Source organism: Sabethes cyaneus, chromosome 2 (genome assembly GCF_943734655.1).
Source record: "Sabethes cyaneus chromosome 2, idSabCyanKW18_F2, whole genome shotgun sequence".
Lineage (NCBI taxonomy): Eukaryota > Metazoa > Arthropoda > Insecta > Diptera > Culicidae > Sabethes > Sabethes cyaneus.
Window position 1 is genome coordinate 192,017,355 of NC_071354.1, and position 20,216 is coordinate 192,037,570.

Consider the following 20,216-nt stretch of genomic DNA (forward strand, 5'->3'; position numbering starts at 1 on the left):
ACGGCTACCAAGTCATGGGTTTCGCAAATGGCTATAAATATGCATTTTTCATGACGACCAACCGCGAAGAATGATACCTATCTGCAAAAAGTTACAGCGCAGCCGACGTACTTAAGTAAAGTGAGACAAAACATCGTACGGTTCTCTCGGTGAGATAAGTAGGAATTACATGTGGACGAAGCACAAAGTGGCTTGCCTATTTATTTAATTCATATTTTTTTCTCCTAAAACATTTCAACAGTTTATCTAAATCTTTTATTAAATGACTGCATCGACCATCTGAAATCCATAGGAAAATAATTTCTTCCATCATTAGGTGGATTAAGTCACGTTTTATTTAATCATCAAAAAGCCATTATCGTTAAAGTCAAATTTGCCACGCCACCATCCTTTGTCTGGTGCTTTGCAAAAGGCGCTGACCTGCCGAAGCAATCGCGTCATACCTGTACGTCTACATATCCATATCTATATCAAGTTAGTATAACAGAGAAAATTTCTCCGGCCAGTTCATTTCATTTCATTCGTTTGAACTTGTTACAGCCGCCGCCGCTGCCGCCATTCAGCCGAAGACTTCGCAAAAGTGGAAGCCAACTGAAGGTCGAACGCGCTGCAACTAGGCCATAACTTGCCGCCGTGCCCCATCAGCAGCACGGACGGGCGCGTTATCAAGCGTGGGAACTATGCATAAACTTTCTTGCCTTCTTTTTTCTTTCTGCGGGGGGTCTACCTACCCGCCGATTTTCCACCCACAATCGCTTACAATCATCGGCCACAAGTGCTCTGTGAGTACACTATTATTTGTTGGGCTGGGCATGCAACCGGTGCAATCGCGATGTATACTTACATTTACCAATGCACGTTGCTATATTTACAACCGTGGCGGTGATTTAATTATCCCCTTTCATATCTTCATCGGATTGTATGAGTGCAGGTTTTGTGGTGCTTTTCAGCGACAGCCTTGACAGTGACTTGCGGCAGCCATGCTCTACCTACAACAATGTTGATTTTCCACACCAAAAGCGAAAACTGGGAATCACGCTTATTTATAGGTTTTTACAAGCGTTTACGGTACAAAAAAGTAAAAACATTGATGTTAGTTTTTTTTATAAATTTCATTTATCGGAAGCAACTAATTTAACTAAGCGTGAACTAATCATTCCGACGAAGCGACAAATTGCAATTTTACGCCTGAAATGGACGAACAAAATGGTAAACTAATTATCTCATCCGCAGTGCAGTATAAGCTGTGCTTGGAGCGTTCTGAATATACCTACCGAGGTGAATGCATCTTGCATGGTATGGTACTGTTCGAATATATACGCATGATTAAACCTATATTCTTTATTCAGATTTGACAATATTTAGAAAAATATTTTTAATGATAATAAGACAATATTTATAGATTTCAAAGCAGCATACGATACAGTCAATCGAGACCAGCTATCGCAGATAATGCGCCAACGCGGTTTTCCGGACCAACTTTTATGACTGATCAGAGCTATATTGTATCGAGCGATGCGTTTCGTGTGCATCTTGGGAACACTCTTGAGTCCCTTCGAGACACGGCTTATCCTGCATGTTGTTCAACATCGCTCTTGAGGGGGTGATCCGACGAACCGGCATCAAAACGAGAGGCACAATGTTCACCAAGGATAGCCAACTCATATTTAGGCTTTCTACGCCAGACTGAAAGCGGAGTCTAGCAGGTTTAAGCTAAAAATAATATGGTTTACCCTATTCCTCCGTACGTTCACTCTATTCCGATTCACTCGTTTTCCGAAGAAAAACGTGACAAAACTCTCCTTGCGGTTGTATCAAATAAAGACACCTAATGTTTCCATGTTTTGGCAAATGCAACGAAGGCCCGATCACAGTCTCAATTTCGTCAATTCTCAATCACATTTAATTTTATAACTTGAAACTTTTTTACTAGTATAAAACTATAAGTATATCTTGGACCTTCTTAAAACTACTGCAATTCCATTCAGTATTTTTTACTGTATTTTGACTATCTATTTTGAATTGCAGTTAGGTTACAAAGGATCAAAATGCAATTTATTATTATAGAATTATTGCAGGCTGAATGCATTAATTAAATAATTAAGCCGGTTAATTAGAATGCATAGAAGTACTGTGAAATGAAAAATACGTGTCAGCTACATTCGACTTTGTTAACACGGTTACATCAATCTAAGCTTAATTAATGTCTCTGTCTATAGCTTCTAAACATTCATCGGAAAAATACCGGTTTCAAAAATTGCTCTCAATCATTAGCTCGCAGACACAATGAATGAACCACCGTCATCGCCAGCACCCGGTCAACCCACTTCAAGGCGCAATTCGTATTCATAAAACAGAAAAAAACACGTCGCTTCTAGGCTAAAAATACATGCATGTAAGCGAAAGAATTGAAGCACTTTTTGCCATCAACGTCACCGTCCCCGGATATCTGGCATCGTACTGAGAGCGTTATTCGGTAGATATTTATTAGCCAACAAACTAAACCAAGCGTAATAAAAAATGACACAAAACCCAAACGAATAATTTTGTGAACACTGCCGATGATATCACATTTCTTTCGCGAGTTTAAAAAAACATTGCCGGTAGTTGTTTTCTGGTTGTTACTCAACATGCTTGCAATTAGGAGACGGAAACCAAGGTTCACAGCTGTTCTCTATTCTTTTTCCTAATAATATGAGCCGACTATGTACATTTCAATGCATGAATCTAATAACTATAACAAAAATATGTATTTACAAAACTGTTTTTGCATTTCCTTCTCTTCAGCTATTACAAAATCTCGGCAAAGTGGATCGAACTGCAGATGAGATTTTTGATGAACATCTCACCAACTTCACCCGACAGCAGAACAGTGCCACCAGACTACAGAAAGAATTCAACAACTATATCAGATGTGTGCGAGGTTAGTTTTTGTTTTTGCAGATCTCTGTCCCATAGTTGAGCGTCTATTTTCATGCTCGTTTTCTGTATTTTCCAGCCGTTCAGAGTGCCTCCAAAAGCCTGATGGATGCCATAAACGAAGTGTACGAAAGCCAATGGACCGGCTCGGAGGCCCTGTACGCGCAGACCAACTCCGTTGAGGTACTATTCCAGGACTTTTCGCACAAACTCGGTGACCAAGTGCTCATACCGCTCAATACGTACACTGCGCAGTTTCCAGAGATGAGGGTGAGTTTGCTCAACCAGTGAAAGTTCTAATTTGTGCGATAGTTTACCCCTCTAACTTTGTTTAACAGAAAAAGATCGACAAGAGGGGTCGTAAGCTGGTGGACTACGATAGTCAACGACACTCCTTCCAGAGCCTGCAAGCTAATGCTGCCAAACGCAAGGATGATGTTAAGGTAAGCTCCGGCTATTCAGGAGCAACATTTGTTTCTGTAACCAACCTTCAATTGTCTATCTTTTTCTAGATCACCAAGGGACGCGAACAGCTAGAGGAAGCGAAGCGTACCTACGAAGTGCTTAACACTGAACTGCACGACGAACTGCCAGCGCTGCACGATTCCCGAATACTGTTTTTGGTGACGAATTTGCAAACACTGTTCGCCTCCGAGCAACAGTTTCACAGCGAAACGGCCAAGGTGTACGCCGAACTGGAAGCGATCGTCGATAAACTGGCCACCGAATCGCAGCGAGGTTCATACACGCTCAAGAAGATTACTGGTAAGTTAGGCAGGGTGTCTACTTACTCTGTTTCGAGAAAAGAATTCGTTGAGTTAACTAGGTCTTTTTCAGGATTGAATAACAAAATCCAAATTTCTTTTAAATAGGGGCAAGACTTTATATCAGACAATTTGCCGGGAAGAATATTAAGATAGGGCGATGTCCGTTGCATTACAATACTAAATTTACATACTCAGTCTATGGCTGTCTATCTTCAGTCTTCCCTCACCTTTTGGGTCTTCTTTCTTTGGGTTAGCTACCTAGCTTTCTGGGCACCTCTACGTCTGATCTCAACAGGATTCAAACACGAACACAAACCTGTTGTCCGGCGTTCACACAACAGGTTCCGCCTATTATATCTTGCCAACTTTAGCGACTCTCTGGATGCTGGGTTAACCGTACCTCATGGTTCACCCTTCTCCTCCATACACCGTTCGCACATACCCCGGTAAAGATAGTCCTAACTCGTAAGCATACAACATTCAAAAAAGACCACTGCTTGACCCCGTCAAGTATTATACACGTCTCGTGCCAGTAGAGAACAACGTTTTATGTCATGATACACTTAGTACGGCGGTGAAGCTTACCATCCGTAGTGTCTTGTGGAGTCCTTAGTAAACACGACTCCCGGCAAGAATATGTCTGCGTATTTTTCTGCTGGAATTGCTATATGATGTCTGAATATCTTATACCGCGTTCTTGAACAGAAGGCAGGAATCACCCTGTTGAAGTTCCCTTGTGTTTTTAAGGCAGTTTCTTAATATTGTCCTATACTATATATCATCCATCGTAGTCGTGACCTGTAATTTCAGCTTCCCTGGATAGCCGTTTTCATCCATTATTTTACATGGCTCTTCACACGATGTCATCTTTTTATTGTGTTATTAGCTGAGTGCCCGATGTTACTCGGAGCATCTGTTGTCGTACACATCATGTATAATGTAAGACACAAAACCCCTTTTCATCGTCTGTGCCCCCTTATCAACTCCTTTCTTTTGTCTCACACCGATTTATACATCTGTTTTCGTCCCGGAAATTCCCATTATGAGGAAACAACAAACAAGATTCGTGTGATACTTTTTCCCAGTCAGCTCCCCTTTTCGTCAGCAGTTACTTATACATCCGTTTTCTCCCCGAAAATTCCTATAAATATTCCTAAATCCTATGAAAGATAAACAAAACCTTTTTTGGTTATTTTTACCTCCCTCACCCCTTTCCCTCTTATCTCCTAGTCACTTGTATAACTGCTGTCGACTTGTATAATGCAAGAGAAACGCAATCATTTTTACATATTTGGATCTCACCATTTGTAAGAAACCAGCCTCTCCTCTTTTATCAAGCCCCCTGTGCTGACTCCGACATTCTTGCAATGCGTCCAGTCTACCAAAGGTAATGGTTTGTTCACTTTCTCCACGTTTCGTCTTCGTCAGAAACTCTATAGTCCTCACATAGAATTCGTGTGAAAAAATTCTTCAGAAGATTTAGAATGCCTTCTTATGGAACCAGGATTCTTGTATGAGAACTGAAATCCCCGGGTTATCAATAAATCGCTAAAAGAATCGCCTTTACTATGAAATAGGAATCCGCGGGATTTTAAAGGCAGGAAAGCTGGAGTGGTCGTAAGGGCGGCCGAATTACTCGACCGGAGTCCAAAGTAACCAGAATTATCTATCATAACGAGTCTGTATTTTTTGTAGATGTCATTGTCATAAACTCATCTACCACTTCGATTGCCTAACCGTAAATCCGAATTCCAGATAGAAAGACGAAATGTATCTCCTTGGAGTCTCTTCCTGTATCGTCCCAAAATTGCGTACCACAATATCAATGTCGTTTGCGAATCCGTACAGTTGGACTAATTTACGCAACATCGTACCACTTGTGTCTATCCCGCCCTTCTGATGACACCATCTAACACAATACACAATATTATAAGGTAGGCACGAAAGCCTGTCCACTTGCCGAGACCCATTTCGAGCTAATTTGAAGAAACTCGAGAGTATCCCCCCAGTACTCGGACAACGCACATTGTTTGGTTTATCGTCGCCTTGATCAATCGCAATCAATCAGCAACCTTCCTCCTTTTCCACTAGCAGCAAAGAACCAGAGGGGCTCAAGCTGTACCTAGAACTTATATGGGCGGCCTAACGGCAGTTGCGCAGAACCTTGGGCATGGCCGAGGAGAAGTCCGTCGTCTGGCATCCTTGCGACGTGGTCGGCCCATCGTAACATCCCGATTTTTGCCAGATGTACGGTTGATATTTCTCCAAGTACTCGTGCTCGTGGTTCATACGCTTGCGTCACTTTTCACCTCCCGTTTGTATTCCGCCAAAAACCGTCCGCAACAACTTCCGCTCCAATGCACGGACTTATAGATCGAAAGCAAACTTACAATCTCAAGCCGTGAAACGGTAGACCACCGATTTCCAGCATGAATTAATGATCTCCAATCTTTCTACTCGTATTGTTCTCGGCGATGGCCAGAGATCCCAAATATATAAACATAACGTCCGCTCAATATTATCTAAAAATTTCTTTGTTATTCGTAATAGGCGGCGACAGATTATTTGAGAACCCTTTAACCTTAAAAGTAGGCAGGGATCAACAGCTTTTTCAGTAACTGCTTCTCCATCTAAATCTTGGCAACCAGTGCTTCACCAGTGTATTTTAGTAAATCGTAAGGTAATTTATGGATACCCGCGGTTTTATTGTTTTATTCTACTCTCCAGTACAGTCTCCATCAAACCGGTCGTTCTTTTGGTTCAGAGCCATCGGAACCTAAGGCTGCTACAGCATTGCTATCCATGGCTGTACGAATGTCCCTCCAATAATCTTCAAGCGTGGTTGAGCCTAGCTGCTCTTCCGTATTTTTTTTTGAAGTTTCTTTATATCCTACGTTTATTAAACGTTCTACAAAAATGCTTCGACGCTCTTCTAGGCGGCCTTACGGCAGTTGGACAGACCCTTTAGCAGTTTTGGCTCGAGCAGCACGTTGCTCACCAGAACTTCGGTCATTGCCAAGCAACAGATAGACGTCGGCATATTCTACAGTTCTTTCGTGACCTTGGCGATCAGCTGCTTTGGATTGATTGTTTGGATAGATCGTTCGTTTGAAACCCACCCAAAAACTTTCTAATAGTCCCCTCGGTATCTTCGGTACAACGTATACCGTCAGCCAGTCTATTTCTTCCAGTGATTTCTTGACCAAGTCGAGGCCAGAGCCGCCCAAAATCCTCCTTCGCGAGAAACTTTTTAATTTCCCACTTTATATTCACGGTAAGCCTCGAAGGAAAGTTCAATGCCTTGCCTCAGCTAGCATTTTCATATGTATAAAAAAAAATCAGCATTACGAACAGATATAAATGCTAAAAAATAGTATTTGATACGCAAAATTGTCATATCCGTATTATTTTGGAGGCAATATACGTGATTAGGCATAATTTTAAGCGTTACGACTATTTAAGTATTTAAATACGACAATATCCGATTAAGCACGACTCGCTTCGTACTGCTATACAATTTTGTGCTGAAAATCGTACGTATATCAGTTATTATCATTATATACGATAGAAAATCAACTTGGTCCCACTTTATCAAGTTTTAGTTACGATTTCGAATTTGAAAAGCGATATTTACGATAATTTCGGTATATTGATATACGAGTTGGTGTTGGTGCTAGCTGGGTGGGCATTCGTCAACCATGCAAGGGCCTTTTTCGGGAATTTGTTTTAGGAGTTATATTTGATGTCTACGTCTACGTCATTGCTTGCCTTGGTGGAGGACGTAAAGTACCCGGTCCCCTGTCAAGTAGGTTTCGTCATCCGTTATGATCACAACGTCGCGCTGTACCGGAAAGATGTTTTTCACCAACATTTACAGCCGCTCCTTCTGGGTGATTGGTGATTCATCGTTTGGTCGGTTGCTCTGACCTCTCGGCCTAAGGCGTGGAACGATAAGGCCTCCGTGCTCTCGGAAGTTGAAGAGGAAGCTTTTCGACTTTTGTTGTCCTTTACAGTTGCGCAGCACTGTATATCGTCGAAGTGCCTCACGATGTCCAGCTTCTGCGCTCCAGGATGGACTACAAAACAACAAGAACGCCTGTTTCCTACATGATTCAAGGGGAAAGGGCACAGGCCGCAAGTATTCACCGGCGACCCCTAGCCGCCATCGAAAGCGCTGGCTACTGCAGGATAAACCACTTATATTTAGGTGCTTGCATTTTCTTAGGTTTACTGACTAATAGGGATTATCCCTTAGCGAACGAGTGGTAGCGAGTAAGGACAGCATATCCCACCCATTCGTGTTTCGAGCACTTGCCATTTACAATTTCAACTATTCGTGATTCGACCATTCGCAGGTAATCTACCTCAATTCGTTTTAGGTTGGAGAATTCTCAGTTCACCCATCTGACATTATACTTTCCAATCATTGCATAGGGCTATGCGGATGGTTTTTCAATTCGTTTCTTAGGTTCTTGTTGCCTTAGTCTCTTATCAGCGAGACAGCGAGAATTCGTCTTTTCTTTAACGTATTCATTTTGAAGATCCCACAACTAACTATACGATCAACTCTCATGGCTCGTGCACTTAGGCTTAGGCGATGAAATACGGAATTTTTTTTCCACATTTTTGTCAGCTTGATTGCCAACCAGCAGAATGCCAGCCAGCATTTTTGCCAGTCATTCTTATTGCCAGCTTGATCTAATTTCACTTGTTTTAGTTTTTTTTAATTGTATCAAAATATTTTCATTAGGTTATTCCAGCTTATTGGTTTCAGATATATTTCAGCAACATTTTGAATTAGTTTAAATTTATTTTAATTTTTTCCAACTTCCAATCGAATTAATAAATTACTATATTTTATTTTATCCGTGGTTTGTACATTTTTTCCTATTGTACGATTTCTTTCGAGTGCCCTAGTATAAGCATGCCAGCGTCGACGTTTCATCAAGTATTGACAAAGTTCATAGAATTTAGAACAAATTAAAGAGATTTTCGAGTAGTCACACACATTTTTACCAAATTTTCCTTCATGATGTCAAAAGTAATAGACTACGCTCCCCCGGTTCCTTAAATGTTTTTAAAAAAATCAAGATTAAGAATCTCCATTACAGATTTCTTCTCGTACAGCTACAAATCACCATTTATATGTAAAAAATAATACCATAACTATTCCCACGTTAACCCTCTCGATTTTCCCACACTTCCATTACAGCTAACTCATCTCCGTCCAGCCAACCACAGTCTCCAGTGAAAGCGAACTTGTCGATTGTAAATAACATTACCAACGGATCTGCCAATACCAACGGACGTAAGTATCATTAGCAACATCAAAAACATATTCGTGCTTCTCAAAAAATCGAAATACGAAATCAGCCATCAGTCAGTGAAATGTCCCTATACCACCACGTCACTAATTTCGTGAAAATTCGGAATCACATTCCAGCTATCGATGTAGAACGTGACTTTCAGTACTTGTCCTACGTTTATTTCTTGACGAAATGAAATTTCTGCTTCAGGCATCATCTTGATGTGGCACTACTTTATTCGTTTCTCTCTGTATTCGTCGTAGTCACTGTCAGCAAAATTTGTTTTAGGATGTATCGTTCTAGTAGCAAAATATTTGCCTAGTATTACTTCAACATGTTAAAGTTGACTTTACGATTCACTGTACACAAGTAAACCTGTCTTCTGATGAACAGTAAGCACGAATGCTTTGCTGCAAGCATGTGAACTATTTGTTACGTTTTTCTACAGCTTTTACGAGTTTGATTTTTTAAATTCTGCAAATCGTTTCCTGTCCGCTTGTTTCAAAATTGCCTGCTTCAACCGTCATCAATCAAATGCGCTAAGGGCTTTATCATTCATTCATTCATTCATTTATTTTAACATTGTCTTGAGATTAGCTGTTTTGCTGTTTTGTTTTGCATACAGAACGCTAGTTTTTAGTATTACGTGACTCTCACCGGCAATTTCCAGTAATTTCATTTCCCGATCCATCAATTATTGTTTAAAAACAAATAGATTTGTTTCTAAATATTAGGAAGAAATATTATTAGGAAGTATTTTTTTTCTAAAAGATATTCTGATCTGGCTCAAATAGTTATGTTCATTTGATGGAAAATTTATAAAATGTGTTTTCACGTACTCTCAGTATCGGTGCTTCTGAAAATTATTCCATTATAATGGATTTCTTGTCCATGAAATGTACATCGCAAGCTTTTGGAATGCATCTAAAACGTAAATTGGGATCTATACAATCATCTAAGAGCATACGCTTCTTTCAAAAACGCTTCTATGATCCCACGAATAACTGTGGATTAGGTCATTCTATGTCAAATTCAAATCGTAAATAATATCATCGTAAACGTACAGTATAAACTTCTTTCTTTCACTTACTGCTATTTACTGGTATTTTCTTCATTTTCAATATTGCTTTTCGTGCACCTTTTTCTCTTGGCTCTCTTACTCTATTAGTTGACGCTTTTTTCCTGTAAATAAAAACGCTAATTATTTTTTTCTTAGTTTGACAATGCTTCTGGTGCGCTTTGTAAATAGTCCGTCGTCCTACGCTAATAGTTCCACATCAGCCTATGTATTATCGAAATGTTTGTGGTTTTTTTTTTCACGTGGACAAAAAGAGGACACCGATTGAACGAAAATAATTTCGGCAAGCAATCAGAAGCATGTGTGTGACATTTTTTGTGTTTTCTCTTTCTTCTTTCCTGTTATCTACTTACAGCCACATCCACTTCGCCATCAATTTCGCCCAGCTCAGAACAGCACATGGACGATTCGGAACCCTCCTACCAGAACACAGATATCGTGAAATCTACCAGTGCTGCTTTGCGATCATCCGCCAACACCACCACTACTACTACTACCACCACCACTACTAATAATAACAATATTGATGTCCCATCGCAACCAGTCGCGCCGCCTAAATCGCCTGTGCCACCCACTAGTGAGAAAGTAACCTCAAACGGTACGGATCACGATCACGATACCAACAGTAGCCATACGCAAAATAACAACGCAGCAGATTCAACCACTAGTCCATCATCTACAACAGCTCCTGTTCCTTCTACTCCTGTTGTTGCTGCTCCCGCTGCTACTACTGTTGCTCCAGTTGCTGATGTTCGGCCTGCTACGTCGCGCTCGCCATCACCCACAACGCCTACTGTTTCTGGCGCTGCCGTGTCGCAATCAAGTAATACTAATGTAAATAAGCTAAAACCTAACCTCGGTCGCTCATTTGAAACTAATACCTTCCATCAACGATACTCTAACATTCGTCAACAGCCTCACGCTCATTTCCATCAGCTATCATCGTCATCCCATCATCCACATTTTCATCATCATCATCAGCATCATCATAATGCCAATACGGGAGACCCTTCGTCCCTTACTTCCACCTCGTCCACGGCATCCTCATCGGAGCAGCATGGCTCCGCCGTCAGTAGGCACTATGACGTGGTACCGTCGAGTCAAGGAGCCCACGAGATCCACCTCTACAGCAATGTTGCTAACAGCGGTTGTACCATTAACAAACTGAATAACATTAACAATAACGTTAACAATAATGGCTCTATCACCACTAGCAATACTAGCACTTACCACAACAATAATAACAGTAAACTGGAAGAACTTTATGATATTCCCGTTGGTAAGTGTGACAAACCAGAGTAGATCAAATGTGAAAATGTAGTTGTCGTAGGTGTTGTAGCTGTTCTAGTGTTTGCATTATCGTTCAGGAATAAAATTCTAAGCTGCAGTTTTTGGATTATGTTTCACAGTTTTACTGCTAAGCTATCTTGCATTTACATGCTCTAGAGCGCCACTTTTTGCACACACTTTTACTCACTAGACACGCACACATACTCACGCTTTCTATTGGTTCTTTTTTTCCATACTTTCACAATAGAAACGTACCTATTCACGTTACGATTGAAGTATCCGAGCGGAATTGAATGTTACTGGGTGAAGGAATGACGCACTAGCTGTTGATTAGGCACACCACATCACACATTATTGTTTCAGATTTTGTTAGGTTTTGCCCAATTTTTTGGGGAAAATGATCTAGATGAACTATATACAAGCCATCCCTAATGATGGTGTGTACTATGTATTTCAAGGACGGGCGAAAACCACATAGGGATCAGGCTCGCTCTTAGCTGATATGGTTACTGTAGTGAACCTTCGTTTATTAATTTTTACCGACTAGTTTTACAGGACATGCCTTTGCATTTGTTATATTTTTTTATTTCCGTTAGACCAATCGTGCTCCACAACCACAATATTTAAAGCCTGGATAAAAGTAAACTTGGACGCATCTATAACACGGGGATAGAGTGTCGTAGAAAGATTCATAAATGCCTGGATTGCAATATATTTATTCAATTTTAAGTTTCAAAGTGTTATTGCATTTCTCTGGTTCTGATAAAATATCAAATTTTTTTCCTAGTTGAACTCATCATACCCTGCCCAGTTGAAGATGCAACTGAATCAGCATGACAGTATGTTTCTTCCACTTTGAACGCATTTCTTTAGAACTGTTGATTGTCTGCTCGCTTCGCCGAAATCGTTGTTTGACAATTGCCCAAAATTTTTCAGTGGGTCGAAACTCCGAACAATTTGGAGGGTTCATCGCTTTTGGCACGAAATCAACATCATTAGCTGCATACCACTCTAGCACCACTTTAGATTGGCGACAGCTAACCAAATCAGGCCAGAATATAACGTCACTCTCATGCTTACGAATGAATGGCAAAACCCGTTTCTTCAAACATTCTTCCATTAATAAACTTGTTGTCACTTTTGAGGAAGTGTTGAAAGGCTCAGTCTTCAGTCCACAGCTACATATTCCTTGACAGATCATGGTCTTCTTTGCGAATTTAGCAGCACACACGAACTTATACTTGCCTGGCACGACGCCACGCCCAGTTGCCAAGTAGAATTTATGACCGGGAAGTTGCTTTAAATCCATTTTCACGCAGGTTTCGTCATCCATTAAAATATATCCGTTGAATTTCGTCAAAACTTGCTCGTACATACGCCTAGCCTAGTGTTTCCTAAATGGGGGTTCGCCCAAAATTCAATTCGCTGCAGAATAGTATAGGGAATTCCGCCAGGGGGTTCGGTAACCATAAAAGGTTAGGAACCACTGGCCTAGCATGCTTTTTAGCTACCAAATTAGGTTTCAAGTGCCGACTCGGATGTTTACTAGCACTGTAAGGCCTATAGCCTTCTCGAGCGAAGATATTCCGCGTGGTTTTATAGTTAGCATCGTATCTTCTAGCCATATCCAGGATTGGCCTTAACGCAATTCAATGTCTTCCCCCTCAGCTTTCGATCCCTAGTTCCTGTTTTCTTAAAAGTTCTTTGCCGCCTTTCCACACCTTGGTTTTCCTTATAACCTTTTAGAACGAACATTACATACTGTTGATTTTGGCATTTTTTGCACTTTCCCCAGCTTTGATCCAGACCACTCCGGACTTTCCAGGTGTTTGTACGGGATTTTTTACGTCATTCGAGTTCCATTCTGTACTGCTCCGCAACGTGGTGGATTATTTTGATGAAACTTGCACTTGCAGTTGTTCTTCATAAACATGTAATCAAAGTTATGTTAAATGGTTCCAGTTGCTACCACAAGACCAAGAGGCGTGCCTGCCGGTGACGCACGAGGGGCGTCCAAATTTACTTTTAACCAGGCTTTAGTAAATTATATAATACTTTTAACTTGTCACACTGATAGGAAGGTTACAAGTCGTAACCGAGACACGTGTATCAAACACTCAAGACACTAGAAAATAATTTTTAATTGTTTGTAATAGTCGCGTTACAATTGAGCGGCTTGGATTTATGCCTGGTGGCTCGTTAAACAATTATTTTTTGAATATTTTTATCCATATTTAACATGTATGGTAACATCATTCCGGTTATTGTTTCCAGTTGCTTGTTGCTTTCTGGTGAATATACGGGGTGCGATGAAATTCTGCGCCTCTAGGAATTTGTCTTTATTTAGGGTATGTTGCTGCTTCGTCGTAATTGCCTATTCCCGTCCTATTCGACACAAATTATTAAAAATATCAGCAATTTTTATGACACACAATGCAAAATTAGTTATTCTCTAATATTTTAGTTTGTTGATTATCATACGCGATCAATCAAAGTGCGCTGAGTTCTCTTTAAATGCTTTTTTCATTAAAGAATTCCTACGTTTTTTCGTGCGACGAAGAAGAAAATGTCGACTAATCGTTTCAATTTCCGTCATTCATAAAATGAAAACAACTCACGCAACGCATTGTCGTTATTTTACAGCCGGGAAAACTTGCATGTCCAGCAGAAATTTTGCAAAATAACATTTGTCATGCCGTCCTACACAAATACATGCGCGCTAGCTTCGTAAACATTATTGTGATTTTTAGTTCGGACGATGAAAAATTTTGATGGACGGATTTTAAAACGGTACAACGAATTTAAGAAATACAGTTAGTTGCGTAATTTCAATAAAATGGTTTACTAATCGGTTTTTAGTGAATTCAAAGTGCACGGATCGGAAAGTTAATGTGTCAAATCAGTCAAATCAACTCAAAAACTTTTGGGGTATTCATTAAATCCACCTAAGAAATGATGAAAATTAGAGTGGCTTACCTTACTACGACGGGAATTAGAGATAAACCCTATTTATTAACATTATCAACAGACCGATTTTATGCCCTAGTGAGATCCAAGTTGATTAAAATTGTTCTAAAATTACGTTTGCTTGCTTCCCTGGACATATTAAAATCAAACCCTTCGGCAACTCTGCTAAATAATCGGAGTAGTCTAACTATGCTAAAGTGGGTCTTGTAATTCGTTCGTCTGGCTTCAATTTGCAGAAATCCATCGTTTCGTAAAAATCTTCGTTGTACTTGTAGTCGGATATTAGTGAGTCTGAGTAAAGCTGGACATTCCATTCTAGCAGTAAGCACGTCAGATACGAAAACAGCACGGGCAACGTTGCGGCGGATAGCTAGCATTGGCTGCGACTAGATTGGCTAGATGAGTTCTCTGCAAGTCATGCAAGCTTGTGGTTTATACGCCTATGCCACTCTCCGCTTTCCGTTTATACTCGGCCAAAAATAGTCCGGAACACCTTTTGTTCAAATATGGCAAGTGGCACGTATGTCTTCCATAAGTAAAGTTACAGTCTCACGTAGCGCATCACGAGCTTTGATCGGCAGCATCAGTTAGTCCAGAAAACCGTTCTCGTGCATTATTTACCTCGCGCTCGACTGTATCGTATGCAGCCTGAAATCCACGAAAATATGATGCATGAGCACGTTGTACTCTCGACATTTCTGGAGGATTTGGCAGATACTGCCTGATACTGCCCTACAAATTCTTTTGATATTGGGGATTGGCGACATAACAAGGTCTGGGACAGAATTGTGTAGGCGGAGTTGAGCAGCGTATTACCGCGGTAAATAAGCAATCAACCGGGTCAATCTTTGTGTAAATGGCACCTACTACATCTTCCATCCACTTCTTCAGTCCCAAATGCTTGAAACTATAAAGCGAAATGTCGTTGCTAGTGGTTCTTTACCATTTTTTGTAGAGTTCTGCCGGGAATCGTTCCGTTCCAGTGGCTCTATCACTCTTCAGCTATCCGATTTCTCGCCGGATCTTTTCGAGATCGGGAAACGAGATGCTGCTATCGCTTGAAGACACGGCCAGATTAACTTCCGTTCCGCTTGCATCCGTTTCTTTCTAGTCTCTACACCTATCAGGTTTCAATGTGTAGCCCTTACGAGATTACTTCATCTTTTCATTCAACTTGCGTGTGTCATTAACCGGAAATAGTTGTTCTAATTCTGCGGGATCTATGTATTCCTTCTGGCGTTTGTTTCCTCAGCAACGTGAATTCCACGCAATGCAATATCCATCCACGTCCAATCGGTCAATAACCGCCCGTGCTTCTGATCACCAGCTGCAAAGCTGATGCACGGCTGGTCGTTACCATACGTGTCGGTCGCCGACTAGGGCGTTCATATCCCTGATGACGAATTTGATGTTCCGTGGGGAATAGCTGTCGTACGTTGTCCTGCTGTTCGCAGATCGCCACCATCTCGTCGTCGGATCTACCTTCATGCGAACAGCACACGCCGACTATTCTGTAATTGAAGAAGTGATCTCAACGAACACTTCCACTTGTTGATCGCTCGTTACAATCCAGTGTTACACTTTCTAGATCTGGCTACACTTGTTCTAACCATCTGGCACAGTGCGCAGCTCTGTGTCTGGTACCTATCGTATCGTAGGCGAGCACAGTTTTCGCAGGGTTGTTGTCTGGCATTCTAACAACATGACCCGCCCTTTGTATTCTTTCAGGCTTACCGATCTTCTGGATACTGGGTTCGCCGAAGAGCTGCGCCAGCTCGTGGTTCATCCTTCTCTGCCGTACACTTTTCTCACATACCCCGTCAAAGATGGTCTTAAGCACACGATGGCCAACAACGGCCAGTGCTTGCAAGTCCCCAACGTTTCGTGCCTGTAGAGGACTTTCGGTCTTGTTAGCATTTTATACATAATACGTCATTAACGGTCCAAACACCTTATAGTGGGATATTGAATAGGAAGCAAGAAAAACCACCGTCTTGTCAAAGACCCATGCGTGTTTGAAAGGGACTTGCTAGAAATGCAGCTTTAAAAACTATGAATTGGTAGCGCTCAGGGACTTGGCATTCGCGACATTTTTGGAAGATCTACCATAACACAAAGATTTAGCCTGTGCTACAAATCTCTTATATTGTCACATGGAATGTTCCGAGTCGAATTTTCTTGGTTGTTCGTAGCTGTTGTATTGAAATGTGTTGTTTTACTAAGACTACACTACCGAATCTTAGCATTCGAGACAAAACTCCTAACATAGAGTGCACACACTCGCTGGGTCAAGAAAACATTGTTCTGCCTTGCAGTAGAATTACCGCTCCTAACCTGAGTAGAGCCGCTCCTAACATAGGAACAGACGCTCAAGGCTTGCAGAGCTATTCGTCGTACCAACACACACCATTGGCATGAGTGCCCCCCTTCCTAACAGCCTACGACCTTGGTGTCCTCCGGGACTGCGAATCTGTCTACTAAAGTTGTTCATATCCTGGCTGGCACCACGAAGAGCTAGGGATAGAAGTAACTATTACTTAAGTGGATGTACCCAGTGGATCCCATATCCAGACAATCATTCAAAAAAATTTGAACGCATAACCTGCTTTTGTATTTTTTGCGTATTCCAAAGAAAAGCTCATGTTTTTATTGTCTTTCTTGTAATTTAGTGTAAAAATAGGTCAATTTGTAGAAAAATGTGAAAATCACCCAGCATCTGTGGCTCGAGCAACACGTTCCTCACCTCAATCCTATGAAACTTTTTGAGAGATTTGTTTAATAGATGAACTATACTGATATGTTGTTTCACTAGATGTAGAGCAATACGCATTGAAAAAGTTACTAATATCTTATGGACTTATTGTAGTGGTAAAAACATTTCATTCTTTTAATTTCATGTGTAAAATATGACTAGCCATTTCATGGCTTATGGACCGTGAAGTTCTATGTTTGCAAATTTTTAATGTTTTGCATGTTTTTCATCAAATTTAAACTCGTTTCTGTATGGCTGCTAATGAATAATTAAGTATTTTTTAAGGAACAGCTTACTTAAATCAAAGCTTAGCTCCGTTTTTACTATGGGTTGCTCTGCGTTCAAAAATACAGTAATTATGGGTTGCAGATGTATAAAAAATATTACAAATGTAATATTTATATGGGTTAGCTATAGAACCTTGCAAGAATTCTTCCGTAAACTGCCAGCGATCTCCTTCATCCAGCCTATTTAAGAAGACATTAGACCTACCCAAAGCGCAATCTTTAGCGTTTGTTAATTTTCATTTTTCTACCTTTACAGGCGCCACTACAACTGACCTACCGCCAGGAGTACTGTATCGGGTGAAGGCTACCTACAAATACGTTCGGGAGGATGTTGATGAGCTTAGCTTTGAAGTCGGTGACACAATCAACGTGATCGAGTACGAGGACCCAGAGGATCAGGTCCGTAGCTGTGCCCGGAAAATTTAACCGGCGTATGAATATTGCTGTATTTCTTATGGTTTCCTTTGCTTTCGCAGGAGGAAGGCTGGCTGATGGGCATCAAGGAAGGAACAAACGATAAGGGCATGTTCCCGGCCAATTTCACGCGGCCGCTGTAAGCTTGACTGAGTGACGATCAAACGGATACCGGCTACTGGAGAGAGTTTGCTTCATTTTAATTTTGAGAACGGTTCGTCCAAACGTGACCCACGTTTGGAATTACAGAGAAAGTTTACGACACGGGCCACAACGCGTTGAAATCATTTTACCGCAAACTATTACGTTCATAACCACACACATCTAAGATTATCAAAGTTTAAACAAAAACACTCGTAAACTGAAATCAGTAACACCCGTGCGTTGTTAATGCGGTTTTCAAAGCTAACGATTGTAGGCGATTGGTAGGGAAACAAACAGATGAAGAAAGAATGACGTGCCTTTTAAATTGTTCATTCAATCATTCAGTAGATAATTAATTACTCTGCCAACCAAGAGGAGCTATGTAAGCATAATTATGTCAGCCATCTCATCCGGATAATACTTTGACTTCCTCTATAATTTCCTTCCGTATCTGTTACTGTTATGTTGTTAACTGTTCGCGATATTGAGCACACAAATATTATATGCTTTCGTTATTAGTACCCTGATTTTATACCACTACCGGCAGTTCTCGAACAAAAGCTTTAATGCATCTCATCAAAATGTTTCCATGGAAAATAATATGTGGAAATGAACTCTTTCTTTCTTTTCGAAAACGCAAACCAAAACCAATATGTAAATAATTCGAAACTACAAATTGTCCGACTCGATTGCACTAAATAAATTAGCTAGCGTTTTGATCTGAGCTGCCGAAAATAGTTCGCTTTAATTGCCAATTTTACAACTATGTAAATAGTCGATATTCACGCTAAGCATACTGTAAAAAACGAAGGCCAAATTGCTTCCATTATTGAAATATCTTCAGCGATAATCTTCCTATCCTTGCAGCACACTACCTATGTGTATGAATAGAGCTAAAAAACCCTTTGAAATAGATAAAATCGGTACAGGCGAATTGGTCAATGCATTTTTATTAGGTGATCAAGACGCATTTTGGTTAAACCTTTCTTCTCCAATCCCCCCAGTAACCCATCTTACCTAGAATGTAAGCAACATGCAAAATGCAAACTAGCCGTGGCATATATTCTGATCAAAGAGATCATTTCATACTGCGATTCTCGAATAATACCGTTTCTTTTTTTTTTCTTTCACTTTGTATGCTATTGTGTAACAATTAAATTTTATACTATATATTACCTATCTGTACACTATTTTTTTGCCCCCGTGTTAGTCAGGCTGCCAAACAACAAAACATTGTTTTATGCCCGTTCCGATTCTAGTTGTAGAAACATAGACACATCCTATTTTTCGAAACCAACACATCTTCCGTATTAAACTGTGCAGCAGTTATGTTATTTTCAAATTAAAATTGTTTTTATTATATTTGATAATTTTATCTTATTTAACAAACAAATAATTTAATAACTTAGTCGAGTAATGATAGTGACGGTGAAGCAACTTGCAGAAATATGCATGATCAACTTATCTTAACACCGAATGCGCACGCTGATCGGACTTGAATTAGAGTGAAAATAATCTAGCATATAATAAAGAAAAACTTTAGATAAAAACGTTGCAAGGAATTGAAACCGGAAAACGGTCCTGGTCATGTTATAAAAACGAAACAGCATGGAACGATCAGGCAACTGTGTTTGTTGAAATAGATGATGAAGAGGTAATATATTTCAGTAAAATTAACAACTAAAATAGTACGCTAAGGATAACGAAAATAAAAACTACAACGTCGATAAAACTTGTGTACAATACTCTTGTTTGTGTTTTGTTCAACATATCTAATGCGTCTAATAAGAACACACATCCTATATTTCGAAATAAGACAGTTTAATCATAATATGTACAATTAAACTGTGAACAATTTGGCCACAGCCTTATTAGTTTCAGTCAACGAATTTGCCAATGTGCGCTAATATGCATAAAGAAAAAAACCTTATAGCTTTTCCGTTAGCGCTCGATGCTAGCAAATTGATAGTCGCATGTAAATTTATATAACAGTTGATTTTATACCTTTGTATTTGTTAATTCTTTAAACATATCTACAGAGATAGTCAAAGCTACTAGACATTTCGGTATTTCAATAACAATCGAAATCTAGCGTTACTTTATAATATCAATTATAACTCAAGTAGGTACAGATTTTACATTGCATATCGGCACAGCTTTACGATTATCCTGCTAGAGGCAATCATGAATATAAGCGAATTATAAATCAGTGCCTGTTACAAAAGACAATTAATGGAATTTCGAAATGGCATTTTAATTAAGTGCCCTTCTAGTAATACACTCCCTACTCAA

General features: G+C 40.2%; 1 protein-coding gene across 2 annotated transcripts in view; it reads left to right on the forward strand.

Moving 5' to 3' along the window:
* Positions 1–19,656, forward strand: part of LOC128738732 (amphiphysin) — a 101,661-nt gene extending 82,005 nt beyond the window's left edge. Inside the window, exons 2-9 of one of the 2 annotated variants that reach the window (XM_053834071.1) lie at positions 2,788–2,923; positions 2,999–3,189; positions 3,258–3,362; positions 3,432–3,684; positions 8,899–8,994; positions 10,426–10,893; positions 17,623–17,765; positions 17,843–19,656. In XM_053834071.1, the coding sequence (XP_053690046.1) occupies positions 2,788–2,923; positions 2,999–3,189; positions 3,258–3,362; positions 3,432–3,684; positions 8,899–8,994; positions 10,426–10,893; positions 17,623–17,765; positions 17,843–17,923 (1,473 nt within the window). In that variant the 3' untranslated portion in view covers positions 17,924–19,656. The remainder of the gene's footprint in view (positions 1–2,787; positions 2,924–2,998; positions 3,190–3,257; positions 3,363–3,431; positions 3,685–8,898; positions 8,995–10,425; positions 10,894–17,622; positions 17,766–17,842) is intronic. The other variant, XM_053834072.1, reaches the window with a different exon arrangement.
* The last annotated feature ends 560 nt before the right edge of the window (positions 19,657–20,216 follow it).